Raw genomic sequence first — 15869 nt, forward strand, 5'->3', positions numbered from 1 at the left:
AGGACAGGGTTTCTGTGAGCAGTGCTTCGCACGTGTCCGTATAGCGGACGACAGGAGGTCATAAATTGTGGGGTCGAAGACATTTGGTCAGCAGAGCTAACTGTTGTGCGAGGGGTGTTTTGTTTTGCTCTATTTTGCCGAGGCGTAACATGAGACGCGTGAAAGGGGGGCATCGGGCGGAAGAAACACAACGCAGGGAGCGGGGGAGTTTTAGAAGATAGAGGGACTTGGCCTGCGGGCTCCGTAGCAAACGGACCTGCTCGGAGGCTCGGAGTGACTTTGCCATATCATGTAAATTGTGTCCACTTAAAATCCATTGCTGTAAATAAACCTGTTACCAACTATTGAAGATCGTCTGCTGTCGAGTAACTGCAACACAACCGTCATCATCACCGACAACTGGCCAGCCACGGGGATTCAAGTGAGAAGAGAAAAGAACCAACTTTACTGGCGCAGTCGACAGGATCCCCATCTTGGCCAGGAGAGGAGCAGCAGCGATCAGCATCATGAAACGGACAGGCAAGTCACTCAAAACCGCAGCCAAGGACAAGGACAGCCGTGTGGGCGGCTGGTGAACTAGGAGCCATAGGAGCTGGATGAGGAGAATCACCGCGACGGACAGCGGACTAGGAGCGCTGCTGCGACGGACTGCAGCAAGCGAGATTCTACCTTTAACGTCCAGCGATACGGCGAGAGTTCAAACTACCGCGACGGACTGCGGAATGAGAACCGCGGCGACGGACTGCAGTAAGCGAGATTCTACCTTTAACGTCCAGCGATACGGCGAGAGTTCAAACTACCGCGACGGACTGCGGAATGAGAACCGCTGCGACGGACAGCAGCAAGTAGCCACGGCGACAACCGGCAGCAAGAGAGAACGGAGCCACCGCGACGGACAGCGGCGGCCAAAGAGGAACTTCGACGGACTGAAGTGAGTTCAGCTCTACCGACAAGGGCCAACGGCAAGGTACGCCATCATCACTGCGACGGACAGCAGCGGATCGAAGAGACCTGAAACCAAACTCCAGAAGCAAGCTCTACAAGGTAGGTGCTTTCTTGTTTATATCCTGAGTGCACTGCGACTGAGTGGCGTAACGGGGACAGAGACAGGGAAAACATGCAGAGTAATGAGGAGCTAGAGGTAGACGCAGCGTTGATAGACGCCGTCGAATATGTACATGGCGTTTGTGGGATCGCCGCGGCGCCCGCTAAGAAGTGGGAGTTTTTAGATTTAAAACTCCAACTTGCCGAACTAAGACTAAACAATGCTCGACGTTTGATTCGTAATGAGCGACGTGAAGCCGCAACCTTCCGTCCAAATCAAAAGTTCGTTGAGGTGAGAGACCTGCTAGACAGGCTGAGCGTGTCCCTCAAGGAAATGCCAAACGAACCGTCATCAGTAGCCCAGTGGCTAAGAGACGTGGAACAGGCATTTGATGCTCAAGGCGTTCCGTATCCGTGGAGAGCGGGATTTTTGTACCCCCTATTAAACCAGAAAGTTGATCAGTCGTACTCAAAGTTGTCGCCACCAGAGCGCAGTAATTTTGAGCTGCTAAGGGCAGCAATCGTTGAGGGCGTGACGAGAACCGTCATAACATCTTTCAGCCATGCTGAAGATGAAAGTAGCGCCGTAGGCGACCTGAAGGTCGAAGTAATCACTCCGTCAGACACTGATAGGGAAGACAATTTGTCAGAAACGTCAGTTCATGTCGAATACTGTGTGGTGGCAGACGTACAGCACGGCGGTAATTCTCGTTGCACGGGCGAAGACCATTGTGCCGAACTGGTCGGCGACTCCCGTTTGAACTGCACTGCTTTGCGCGCTGACATTAGCGAAGAGCAGTTGCCCCGTCAAGAAGGCGGAAGCTTGAGTTCCGACTGTGAGGGCGAGGGACAGGTGAGCAAGCGCTCCAGCGCAGTGCACCACCTCGTCAATGAAACGCGTGCAGAGAATGAGCACAGCACGGAGGTCGAGACATGCAGCCTGGAAAAGAGTGAGGTCTGTAGCGATCATCACAAGTCCGGAACAGGCGCGAGTCATGTTTCTCGCAAGCTCAGCATCCTGACAGCTAACGCTGTATCAGACACGAGTGTGACGTGCGAAGTTCCGTTGAAGTTGCTCGAAGTAGCTCAGGAACGCGGGTATGACGCGTCACTCGGTTCCAGACCGCTTGTGAGCGGTCTGAGCCTGCCGGCGCGATGGGTAGCTGACAAAGTGTTGGGAACCGTAATCGCACGCAGGACCCACGAAGAGGTAGTCACAATGGGGAGGCTAGTGTTCGACACGTTAGATTAAAACCCATATAGTACATGCATCGCTTAATGCCATCGGTTGTAGTGCACTACGGGCTATGGGCAAGGAGGCACCTAATGTGCAAGTGTGGTGGAACTGTCCTCGTGAACTTTGTTGAGCTACGTTTCATTATACAGTTTTGTAGCCTAGATGTTTACATTGACGTGTGTGTCAATGTTCTCATTGTCCAAAGAGAAATGGTCGGACTTGAGTTAGATTCTAGTGTACGCAGTGCTGCGATGAGGATAATTTATTTTTTGTGTGTAAGCAGCACTGATCCGATATTTGTAAGTTGTAAAATGTTAAGTCATAGGCTACAACTTGAGTTTGTTACAAGAAGTTTGTTTATCACTGGTCCGATTGTGAAAGTATTCTGTCAGTTTCCCAAGTCGTGTATGAAGCACGGTGTGTGTTTCGAAATTCGGAGCTCCGGTGTTCAATTGTTTTAGTCTTACCTAGATTTGGTCGCATCGCAAGTTCTTTTTGATTGTGACAGTACAAAATGCCCTGTCACATTCTTGTGGTGGGAGGTGTAAAGTGTAAACTTGCTGTGCGACAGAAGGGCTCGTTATTTTGCGGTTTTACTTCTTCCTGCGCTTTCGTAGAAAACGACTGGCCACTTTGAGGATTTGCCGTCGTTCCCCCCCACACATGTGGTCTGGAAGCAGTCACCAGATTCTGGCGCCAAAACACAGAGGACAGGGTTTCTGTGAGCAGTGCTTCGCACGTGTCCGTATAGCGGACGACAGGAGGTCATAAATTGTGGGGTCGAAGACATTTGGTCAGCAGAGCTAACTGTTGTGCGAGGGGTGTTTTGTTTTGCTCTATTTTGCCGAGGCATAACATGAGACGCGTGAAAGGGGGGCATCGGGCGGAAGAAACACAACGGAGGGAGCGGGGGGTTTTAGAAGATAGAGGGACTTGGCCTGCGGACTCCGTACCAAACGGACCTGCTCGGAGGCTCGGAGTGACTTTGCCATATCATGTAAATTGTGACCACTTAAAATCCATTGCTGTAAATAAACCTGTTACCAACTATTGAAGATCGTCTGCTGTCGAGTAACTGCAACACAACCGTCATCATCACCGACAACTGGCCAGCCACGGGGATTCAAGTGAGAAGAGAAAAGAACCAACTTTACTGGGTCGTTATATACTGCTTGGTAGACATGGTAGTCGCGCTCATTAGACCGAGGAAGGCGTCGTCGTCCTCGAGGCTGTTGTCCTGTCGCTGGAGTGGTTGCTCGGGACAGGCAGTCGGCGTCGTTGTGTTTTCTTCCTGACTTGTAAGTGACAGTTACGTCATATTCCTGTAATCGGAGGCTCCATCTCGCTAGGCGTCCTGAGGGGTCCCTTAAACCAGCCAGCCAGCACAGAGAATGGTGGTCTGTTACCACCTTGAACGGCCGTCCGTACAGGTAGGGGCGCAACTTTGTGATGGCCCATATGAGTGCAAGGCACTCTTTTTCGGTCGTCGAATAGTTCTTCTCTGCCTTGGTTGGCGTTCTGCTTGCGTAAGCGATGACACGTTCGACGCCGTCGTGAAGTTGAACGAGCGCGGCTCCTAGACCATCGTTGCTTGCGTCGGTGTGTATTTCTGTTTCGGCGTTTGGATCGAAGTGGGCAAGCATGGGTGCGGTCTGTAGATGCGTCTTCAATTCATCAAACGCCTGTTGCTGGGCTTCACTCCAGATAAACGTGGATCCGTCCTTCGTGAGGGCATTCAGGGGTGACGCAATTCTTGAAAAGTTCGGAATGAACCGTCGGTAGTAGGCGCAAAGGCCAAGAAAGCTTCGAACGTCTTTCACGTTAGAAGGAACACGGTAATTTGCGATGGCCGCCGTCTTCTCGGGGTCGGGGCGTACGCCGTCGCTGCTCACGAGATGGCCGAGAAATCTGAGTTCCTCGTAGCCGAATCGACACTTCTGAGGCTTCAACGTCAGCCCTGCAGTTCTGATAGCCTCGAGGACTTGCTTTAGGCGTTCAACATGTTCTTCGAATGTTTTTGCGAAGACGACAACATCGTCGAGGTACACCAGGCGGGTTTGCCACTTCAACCCGGCGAGAACTGTATCCATAACACGCTGGAACGTCGCTGGTGCTGTGCAAAAGCCGAAAGGCATAACCTTGAATTCGTAAAGTCCATCCGGAGTGACGAAGGCAGTCTTCTCACGGTCCCGTTCGTCGACTTCAATTTGCCAGTACCCCGTCTTGAGGTCAATGGAAGAGAAAAATTTTGCGTTTTGAAGGCGATCGAGCGTGTCGTCGATGCGCGGTAACGGGTAGACGTCCTTCTTCGTGATCTCATTGAGTTTCCGGTAGTCGACGCAGAACCTGAGTGTTCCGTCCTTCTTCTTCACTAGTACAGTGCTGGACAAAAGTTTACGGAACGCGCGAGCGGCGTACTTTCTCTGGGCAGAGACACCCTAGCGGCGAGCGGAAGCGGGCGAGTCCACGCGTTCAGAGGGATGTAAGAGTGCGCTTGTGGCGACCCACCGTGGTAGTAGTGGTAACTTTGCTTTTGAGTGTAACGAACGCCTAAATGGCTTCGTTTTCGGTCTGCTGCACCGAGCGCGAGTGGAAGTTCCTCCGCTATCGGAGAGATAACAGGGCGCTAAGATGAATTGAGGTGACAACGGGCTGCAGTGCCGAGCTTGCGGCTGACATGGCCTGCGCAGAGCCCGGACTTAAACATCATCGAAAACGTCTGGGGCAGTCTGAAGAATAGGATGAGCAAGAGACGGACGCCTACAAGGAGCAAGGACGCACTCTGGGAATTTATAGAAGCAGAGTGGTCCTTGCTACTTGAAGACGTGGACCTTGTCCGTCGGCTATACGCTTCCCTTCCTGTGTGTATGGCCCCAGTTATTACTGCGAAAGGGGGCCGACAAAGTATTGAGACAGTATCGTCTCCCCCTGCTTTTTTTTTTGTGTGTGTGTGTGTTCAAGGGCATACGCTCTTTTCTTCTGTTTTTGGCAAATAAAAAAAGAAAAAAAGCTAGGCACTGCGAGCCCGTTGTCACCTCAATTCATCTTAGCGCCCTGTCATCTCTCCGATAGCGGGGAGACTTCCTTCCCGCGATAGCCACTCGCGCTCGGTGCAGTAGACCGAAAACGAAACCATTTTGGCGTTCGTTACACTCAAAAGCAAAGTTACCACTACTGCCACGGTGGGTCGCCACAAGCGCACTCTTTCATCCCTCTGAACGCGTGGACTCGCCCGCTTCCGCTCGCCGCTAGGGTGTCTCTGCCCAGAGAAAATACGCCGCTCGCGCGTTCCATAAACTTTTGTCCAGCACTGTACCACCGGCGATGCCCACGGACTGGTCGACGGCTGGATAATGTCATCTCTTAGCATCTCTTCTACTTTGGTTCGGATCGTTTCTCGCTCTTTGCAGGAGACCCGGTACGGCATGCGGTGAATCGGACGGGCCTTTTCGTCGACGATGATGCGGTGCGTCGCAATGGGCGTTTGTCTTACTTTCGACGATGCAGCGAAGCAGTCACTGAAATCGTTGAGCATCTGGAGACGTGTTTGCTTTTGAGTTGTATTGAGTTGAGGGTTTACGTCGAAATGTTCGGCCTCGTGTTCCGTGGTGACCGCGATGCGAGCAGTGTCCATCAGCCAAACATCCGTGGTGGAGTATTGGTCTACGGTGACGGCTATCTTCGTGCCGTTCGCCAGGTGTTGTGGCTCCGGGCGAAAATTTGTGACCAGGAGTTCGAATATTCCGTTTCTTACGGGCACAATTCCTCTTGCTATCCCAATTCCTCGTTCGAGGAGAAGTTGCGTGTTGCCTTCAGCCAACAAACAGCCAGTCGGTGTTCTCTCGCACGTAGCGTCACAAGGACTGACGACAAGGGAGGCAGGTTGACGTGCTGAGTTGTCACGGCGGTTACGTCCGTGTTTGCGCGTTTCTCCGGGGTTATTCGTGCCCACCACTTGTCTTCTGCTGTTTCCGGCGTTTTAAGAGAGATAACTCCATTTGTGAAGTCGATGATTGCTTCGTTTTCGACTAGAAAGTCCATTCCGAGTATTACATCCCGTGGGCAGTTCGGCAAGACGGCAAAGCTGACGACGTACTGGATGTCACGCACTTGTATGACTGCCGTGCATCGGCCAGTCGGTGTTACGACGTGTCCACCAGCAGTGCCGATGTTAGGCTCATCCCACTTCGTTTGCACCTTGCGAAGCTTCTTAGCCAACCTACCACTTATAACAGAGTCGTCGGCTTCGGTATCGATTAACGCAATCATCTCATGGCCGTCGATGAGTATTTTCAGGTTATTGGTAATTTTTCGAGCGTCGTGTTGGTGCTCCGTTGCTGTTCGTCGTGTTGGATGAATTGTAACTTGTCGTCGGTCCGCAGCTTCACCTCCCGGAGCTGCAGTCTTCAGTTTTCCTGGTTAGGGCTGCGCCACACAGGTCGTCTTGCTGGTGACGGTGAACGTGCTCTTCCTGGCGACCTGCTGCGGTGGGGAACGCTCGGGGACAGGTCGCGTCGCGAGCCAGCAGAAGCATTCTGCTGCCGTAGATAGTGTTCAATTGCGGCGGGGGGCGTCGGGTGAAAAACCGGGAAGGCCAAGTCGTCGGTAGGGACATTGGCGATAGACGTGGTTGGCCTCTCCGCAATGGTAGCAGAGCGGTCTGAAGTCGGGAGTCCGCCAAACGTCCGTTTTGCGAAACGGCTGAGAGTGTGGCGGGACGCTCGGAGTAGGTTGGACAGTTCGAGGAGGCGTCCAACGGTTTCCGTAGTACGACGGACGAGTAGGTGGCACCTGTCTCACAGCGGCGGCGTAGGTTGGTCTCGGTACTTCGGCGTCGGGGTTGGCGGTTGACGATGTGTGGATTGCCTGCTGAACCTCGTCCTTGATGATCGCACCGATCGAAGACAAAGGGTCTTGAGCCTTCTCAGGACAGAGGAGAGCTCGTACTTCTTCGCGTACCACCTCTCGAATCAGCTGTCTGAGCGATCCGACGTCGAGGCCAGCGGTCGTGGAGAAAGCCTCGTAGCCCTGGTGTCGTTCGTTGACGGTAGCGCGAGAGAGCAGGGTCCTCTCAATGCGGACGGCTTCGTCCAGAAAAGCGTCGGTCGTGGCGGGTGGATCCCGGGACAGGGCGCGAAAAATTCCTTCTTTTACGCCCCTCATGAGTCGCTGAACCTTCTTTTCCTCGGATGCTTTGGGGTCAGCTCGCCGGAAGAGCCGCAACACATCTTCGACGAAGCCTGTAACGCTTTCGTTTGGCAGCTGGATCCGTCTCTGGAGCAGATGTTCAGCGCGTTCAGCTCGTTGTTGAAAAGCGAACGCCTCGCGGAGTTTGCTTTTGAAGACGTCCCAGGACGTGAGCGAAGTCTCCCGGTTCTCGAACCATGTCTTCGCGGTGCCTTCGAGGGAGAAATAGACGTTGACGAGCTTCTGGTCGTCACTCCAGTTGTTGAACTTGGCGATCCGCTCATAGTGGTCGACCCAATCGTCCACGTCGTCGTAATACTCCCCGCTGAATGTCTTCGGCGACCGTGCAGGGGCTATGGGCGTGGCAACAGGTTGCGCCACTTGGGTACTGGTCTCCGCAGTCATCTTCTTCTTGCGTTTAGGGGGTTCTAATGGACCGAATTCTGCAGGCAGACCAAGCTGTCTTCTGCTTTGTCGCAGTTGGTCTTCCAGGCCGTTGGACAAGGAATGCCCCGCACCTCCACCAGAAATGTCACGAAGCGAAATGGGTCGGCGAGTCGTCGAATAAACAGCGAACGGTTTATTAGACTACTTGGTAGCAAATCACAAGAGTGATAGCTCTCTGAACACAACTGAGTCCAAAGAATGAATGCTCCAGCTTGGAGCGCACAAGCATTTAAGCGTCGCGCCGAAAAGTCTAGAAACAGCACGTGCGTTTGCCAGAGAGTAGGCGATGTGTCTGGAAGCTTCTTGCTTCTTCTTCAGCATGCGCCGGGATGAGATGTACCGTTTCGTGTCTACCCTGGAAGTTTCGCGATGATGATTCGTGGCAATATGTTGAGAAATCGTAACTGACACATCGCTGATTCTATTGATGGAGAGTAGTGTGGAGCTTTGCAGTTTCGTTTGTACTTGGATTTGTATGTCTCCTGTCGGCAGTTTCTTTGCTGTGTAGGATTTCCCAATGACTTTCTCAAGCACCCTAGTAACGACAAACAGTAATATTTTGGTCAAAGGCTCCGTATTGTCTTCTCCCTGGATAATCAGAAACTTGGCAAACCAAGGTTCTGGAGTGAAGTCTAGCATTTGGGTTGGTTGTGCATTGGTGCGGTGCCGCTTGCGGCGCCGATCTTGATGTTTATAATTCTCAGAATCCATAAAAGGAAAGTAATGTTTCAGTGTAGCAGGCATGTCACCCACCATGAGCCCAAAAGGGGGCACGCCCCAAGCGCCAACACTTACCTCTACACTATACCCGAGTGCAGCTTTTGGAGAGCGAAAAGACTGCCCTAGGTTGACCCTTGCCGTCAAAGAAGGTGAAAAGCAGGAAAGATAGAAGGAGAGAAGAAGAAAGAAAAAAGTGACGAAAAGCGAGATGGCGACTAGCTGAATAGTCCTGGCCGGGCCTTCCAGGACCACCTGTCTATGGGAAGCAGGGGCCAAAGCAGTGTAAAAAATGGCTAGGAAGAAAGCGAGCTGGTGAAGATGATGCATAATGTAAAAACCTCGAGACTAGGGAACACGAAGGAACAGACGCAACACGAAGTCTCAAAAAAGATACTTCGTGTTGTGACTTGAGACTTGGTGTTGTGTCTGTCCCTTCGTGTTCCCTAGTCTCGGGGTTTTTACATTATGCAAAGCAGTGTGTTGCTTTCCCGGAGGGGCCCCGGAGGGTCTTAAACAACCTCCGGGTTCACTCAACCGCCAGGATCCCCTTTCCCCAGACACGGGAAAGCCACGCACAGCTATACGTGGGGTCTCCCTCCTGCGGCTGCTGCCGGGCGATGGGGGCGCCAAGTTCCCGACGCCGGGGACGAAGGAGAGGGTACAAACTAGCACTTTTTGTCCCGCTACCGCAAATTTGTCTCCTCTGCTCTGTCGTCCGTGTCTCTTTTTTTTTTGTCACTTTCAGACTACTACATGTCGTACCAGCACGCCCAATCATCAAGGTTGTTCTGAATATATTGATTTTTGTACATTTCCCCTACGTCACTGCCCCCTATATGCACACATCACAACACATCCTTATTCATGGGGATATATCCATGGCCATATTACTCATATTACCCACCGGCGTATTTTCATGTTACATAGTCCCGTATCGCCATGGCCAGTCTGCCTTCGTGGATCCCGACCACTCCGTGTGCGAGGAGGAAGAAGAAGAAAGCGCTCTTGAGAAGAAGCTGCGGGGAGCAGAATATGCGGGCTCACATTGTAACCATTGCAGTTCTCTCTCTTATTCCAAAGACGTTCACGTGGACGTCGGACAGCCTTAATTGCACAGGATTATCCCAGGGTGTCTTGAAGGAAATCCGTGGCTACGCGCCCACAGCAAAGAGGATCATAGACCATGTCTTGTCAGGACCGGGTAGGGGAAAAACGTACGACGACCTCGCACTGTTTGTGGACAAGTTTGGCCACCGACTGACCGGATCAGAGAGCCTGGAAAATTCCATCGACTACATGGTCGATCTGCTCGAGAGGAAAAACTTGAGCATGGTGTGGACGGAGAATGTGACCGTGACCCCTTGGGTTCGCGGCACCGAAGTCGCCTGGATGACCAAGCCCAGGAAGAAATACTTGAATATATTGGGTTTGGGCGGCAGCATAGCCACCGGACAGCGAGGCATCACAGGTCGGGTTCATGTGGTTTCGACCTTTGAGGAGCTGAACCAAACTGCTTCAGAGGTGAGGGATGTCATCCATACAACGTGGAACGCGGTTAGTCTGTTTTCACAATACCACTATCACCACGTGCGTCTCACCTTGAGATGGTTCCCCTTATTGGGAGTGGGACCAATCAGGTCTCTCCGCGGCCAATAGCGGAGAAAGAGAAACTGGGGTGCTTTCACATAGCTGACCTACTTGCATAGCGTATAGAGCTCAGTGACAGTGACTTGGTTTCTCCATCGTTGTGCAGGCGTGTGGCAAGATCGTGTTGCTGAACGCGCCTTTCGTCAAGTATTCGGAGACAGTTGTGTACCGATATCAGTCCGCTGCTGCAGCTAGCCGAGCCGGAGCCTTGGCAGTTCTCATTCGTTCCATTAGTCCTTTCTCCATCGACAGTCCTCACACCGGCATTATGGAATACGAGGAAGGAATAAAGAAGATACCCGCTGCAGCTCTGTCCATCGAGGATGCAGAACTCATAGAAAGGATATCGAAGAGAGGTATTGTGGATTATGCTACCCACGTATATTGAAAGGCCACGTGAACATTAAGTGAATTGATTTTTTACCTGCAGGAGAAACTGTCGAAGTTCATCTGTACATGGAAGCAGCGCTTAAATCACAAACCGTATCCCGAAACACCATTGCTGACATCAGGGGCAGAGAAAAACCGGACGAGGTAAGAGCTAGTAACCTCCACATTGTATTAATAGATTTTGTGCTGTACGTTAAAGAACGTGAACGGTTATTTGATTTCCCTTTCTAGTACTAAGAATGATTTCCAGGTTAATCAATTAATTTAAAAGTAATCGCGATGGCTGTACTCGGTGTCACAGTCGTTGGGGTTTGACCTAGAGCTACAGATATAAAGGGTGTCCCAGAAAACGTGTCATTGAATTATAATACAAAAAAAACTGGCACCTAGAATCACGCGGTCAACTGAATTTGTTCTTACTAGGTTTTTGCCACCACCTGATGAAGTTTTATTACGCTAATTTTTAACCGAACTCAAAAATTTGCCAGGTAAAGGTCGCTTTTTTACCCCACCTATGTGAAGCGCGCGTGCCAAACTTACTCAAGTTCATGATAAATGACAGGGACATCAAGGAGCTCTCTCATCGAAAAAATAGCCGAATATCACGCTTTACGGAGCCTCCAGAGCGTAGCACTCGACGATTTTTTCAGCGCGTTCGTGCAGTCCGACCAAAGGAGGTTGCTAAACCCAGCCCACAGAGGGCCCGTCCGGTAGGTGTCTATCAGTCTGTGTCTTCTCGTCTGCGCTTCCCTGCCTCGTTAGGTACGTTCGATTAGGCCTGCACTGTCTGAACCAGTTCCGGTGATGCTGCACTCGCCCGTTCGTTTCGCCAGTGCAGCCCGAGCGAACACTGCACCGTCTCGTTCGTTTCAAACAGTGCACGCCAAGTGTAGCCCTAGTGTAAGGAAACTTTGCACTTCCGCATGTGTCAGTTCAACGGTAGTGCAGAGTAATGGCGGCAATGACAGCGGACGACACAAGGCAAATAATAGCTAAAGTAAATTTTCGAACGTATCTCGAGAGAGCCGGAAGAGACGTTTGAATTCGAAGTCGAAATAACGATTCACTACATTTCGGTGTAAATTGGTACACCATTCGTGTCAGTTCAAAGAAGATTCAACGCTATCACGGTTACCAGGTCGTCGAATTCTTTGTCCTCGCTCTCAGAATCCGCAAGTTACATGGCTGTTTGCACAATTGTTTAATAGTTCATTCTGTTCGATATTAAAAAGCAGCAATGCACATGTGATTGAGATGTCACACGCGTTCTTACAATCCTTAGCGGTGTTAAGACTCGCGGAAAGCAGAAGGCCTGCACTTGCGCTACACTTCGATATTCGTTTCGCCGCGGCACTAGTGTTGCACCGTTGAACTGGAGCTGGCCTAATACCGCGCTAGTTCAGAACTGGCCCTGCACCGCCCGGAACGGGTTCAGGGAGTGCAAGTCTAATCGAACAGACCTGTTATGCTATACCAACAAGCGCAAAGGTTCGCTCTTCCCACACAGGGGTAGTAGAAATAGTGACAGTTCTTGAAATTGGGAGAGGGAACGCATGATTCCAGCGGAAGCCGAATGCGATAAACCATCCCTCTCTTATCTCGTCTTGCTATCCCTGTGTGGGCTGTGCACAGCAACTTCCTTTCGTCGGGTTCACAACGAAGGCGCGCAAAGACTCGTCCTGCGCTATGCTCGAGGCCCTCCGAATAGCATCGTGTTCGGCTTTTTTTTTTTTTTTTCTATGGGATAGCCCCTCAACATCCGTGTCGATTATGATGAACTTGAACAAATTCGGCACGCGCTTCACATTGACGGAACAAAAAAGCGATATTTATACTTGGCGAATTTTCGAATTAAGTTCGTAGAGATTGACATAATAAAACTCGAAGATAACCCGGTGCTTGAGATGTAAGAGATGTCATCTATAGAACGTGGAACGCGGTTGGTCTGTCTTTGCGCCGCCACCACCACGTGCACCTCACCTTGGGATGGTACCCCTTAATTGGGAGTGGGATCAATCAAGTCTCTTCACGGGCAATGGAGGAGGGAGAGAAACTTGGGTGCTTGCAGATACATTTCGATAGCGTTTTGGTATGGTGTTTGCCGATGCTAATGAGTTTTAGGGCATCGCACGCTACAAGAGGGATAGCGTGGTGGTTCTGCGCACTGCGCGAAGCCCTCTTTCTGTTATGGGCGTGAGCAGAACCATCAACTCATTCCCTCACGTACGCGAAGGCTATAGCGTAGTAAAACTCTCGATCGGGAAATTCACGCTTTTATGTACTATTTCTTGTGTTCTTCCTTATTTTATATACGTACAAGTATGGTTAGATCTCGTCAAGACGAATCGTGTAATACCTCATTTCTATTGCTGCAAGAAACCGTACATGTGCCCAGGGGCAATCCAGACCCCCCCCCCCCCACACACACACACACTTTGGGGGGTCAGTAGAGAGGCTTCTTAGCCCTAGCTCGCAGCGGTAGAGGGGAGAGAGAGAGAGAGGGAAAAATTATGCGTCATTCTCGTGAAACATTTATATGTTATCTATAGTACGCCGTATCACTCACTTCGGTACCTTCAAAAGTGTTGATGTTATGATCGTTTTTCAGTAGTACCAATTTTGTGACGGACCCTCGCAGATCATGACACCTCATACGTACCGCAAAGAAAGATGACCTCCACGTCCAAAGGAATGTGTAAGGGCAAGGCTGTCAGGGGCAAGGGCAGCGAGCAAGCGAACCGCATTAGATAGTGGCCCTCCACGCACCCAGTTTGAGGAGCCATGCTCGAAGTAACTTCCTCCACGAAATCGGTCCGAAATTCACTGGGGAGAATCAATGCGCAAACGCATCTGCAGTTCACATCGAAGAGTGCTAGATGTTCTGGTTTCACTGTAGCACGCAAAGGTCAAAGGGGAAATATAATATCACATAATTACACGAAGCACGACTTCGAAAGATTGTCGTTGGCTGAAAACTTCCCGAATTTTCCAGATTGAGATCTAAAATCCGAAGTAATCGAAGTAATCGTCTAAGGATGAGTATAGCGTCACGTGCACTGAGAGACATGTTGCATTAAACGGCACTAAAGTGCAAAGATTTCTCTTCGCGATATGAAAGATTTTATCATCATGACAATAACGCAAAAGGAACGCGATTCACCCGTTGCGCCGCTTGTAATTGAAACGTGAATAAAAAGGCCATTTTGGAGGTTCCTCTTTCGTTCTCTCGAATAGGCTCAGAGCCCAAGGGTACGTCACGCCCAGCTCATCCAATTGTCAAATGAAATATATTGTGGGAACTGCCGCCTCTTGCATTTTTTTGTCCAATCAACGCGATACGAGGGAATCTCCGACTTGGCTGTGAGGCGTAGGGGTACACACACCTCGTCGAGGCGTATATCACACGCATAATCTGTAGTAGCGGAAGCTTTCGATAATACCATCATACAAGGCAACGGGAAGAGAATCAATACATCAACAGTGATGAAACGCTCAAATTATAGTCAACGCTCGAAAAACGAAACCTTACCGAGAAGCCCTACCTACTGTGAAGGGACCAGTACGTATCCGATTGTAGATGTGTGCCCAATAGAAGCTGGAGCAGTGAGGCGACAGTTATAATAACGCCGTTAAGTGATTATGAAGCCCATCTCTTGTATTGTACGCTCAACAATACCATTCCAGACAAAAATACGGTTTCTAGTGTCACAGTCCTTGAAAAAAAAAAAAAAAACACGAGTTATCTCCAAATGCAAGTGGAACATCTCGACATTATGACGTATTCATTTGTCATTTTGATGTGAAACTCTGCATTACACGCGACTCGCAATACGTGCGCATCGCGGTATAGCCCGCACTTTGAATTTTTCCCGCGTTGCATTGCGAGTGTATTCTAAATAATGAACCCCTTTAGCTTTAGAGGCCTTAAGCTTCAGCTTTATACTTTCAGTAATTGCACCATGCATATAATTCCATTAAACTGTTTACTTGTAGATTCACTAGCGAGAAATACTGTCTCTAAATACGTCCCAACAATTTCTGGCAGCTACGTTACTGACCAACCATTGCGACAGAGTCTGACAGTGAGCACTATTATAACTGTAAGCTTACCTTAACGTTGACCACGTTGCGTTTTCCGTAGCTGGTCCTTGTCTCGGGCCACCTCGACAGCTGGGACGTTGGTCAAGGTGCAATGGACGACGGCGGGGGAGCTTTCATATCCTGGAGGGCACTCGAGACCTTACGTGAGCTAGACCTGACACCGCGGAGAACCCTTCGGGTCGTCCTCTGGACGTCCGAGGAGCAAGGTTTGATTGGAGCCAAGGCTTATTTTGACGCACATTCCAAAGAGCCGTACAGCATCGTCATGGAGTCAGACCATGGCACGTTCAAACCTCTAGGACTGACGTTTTCGGGCAACAGTACAGATGCTCAGTGTATCGTGCGGGAAGTTGTTTTCCTAATGGACTCCATGAACGCGACGGAGCTTGTGGAAGGCGATACGACACCGGACCTCAAGTATTTTGTTGAAGCGGGTGTTCCAGGAGCTGGGTTACACAATGAGAATGACAAGTACTTTTACTTCCACCACTCCCAAGGCGACACAATGACGGTACTGAATTCTACAGAGCTGGACATGTGCACTGCTTTGTGGACTGTCTCATCCTACGTGTTCGCCGATATGAGCATCATGTTGCCGCGATGAGGACAGCAACCTTCCAGCTCCGATTGTTTGCTTGATGACAATGATCTCTGCATAGTAGCATGAGCGAATTTGTACTTTTTTTCTCTTCACAAATTAAAAGCACGGTCGGAGGCAATTCATTACCGCTCTGAAAGGTGCCAAAAAGAGAAATGGGCTCTAAACGCTGGTAAAACTCCAATTTTGAGACAATCGAAAAGAAATATGCTTAGCTCTATTGTAGCTACTGATGAGAAATGTTGAGTTAAACTAGGTAAAATAACTGCTTAGAAACAGAAAGAGTTTGCAGCACCTAAATGCTTTCAACAACACTACTTTGTGTTCGGACATTAATAAATTGATATTCTTAACGATTTTAAGAAAGACCATGCACTGTCTAGCCACTTCCTTCAAGTATTCTTTCTATCCTTCCACTATGACTGGACTAAAGGCCGACGCTAAATCGTTTTCTCCCACCCAGAGTGGGCGCGGGATGAGCATTCGGCCGATCGCCGG

At 50.3% G+C, this 15869-nt stretch overlaps 1 protein-coding gene across 1 annotated transcript; it reads left to right on the top strand.

Annotated features, from left to right (window-relative positions):
- Positions 1–9608: 9608 nt before the first annotated feature.
- LOC135369819 (carboxypeptidase Q-like) lies at positions 9609–15496 on the top strand. The gene is made up of 4 exons (XM_064603365.1): positions 9609–10156; positions 10389–10638; positions 10713–10816; positions 14814–15496. Exons 1-4 carry the CDS (start codon positions 9668–9670, stop codon positions 15375–15377), a joined length of 1407 nt encoding a protein of 468 aa, XP_064459435.1. The 5' UTR covers positions 9609–9667; the 3' UTR covers positions 15378–15496.
- Positions 15497–15869: the final 373 nt, after the last annotated feature.

Source organism: Ornithodoros turicata, chromosome 1 (assembly GCF_037126465.1).
Source record: "Ornithodoros turicata isolate Travis chromosome 1, ASM3712646v1, whole genome shotgun sequence".
NCBI lineage: Eukaryota > Metazoa > Arthropoda > Arachnida > Ixodida > Argasidae > Ornithodoros > Ornithodoros turicata.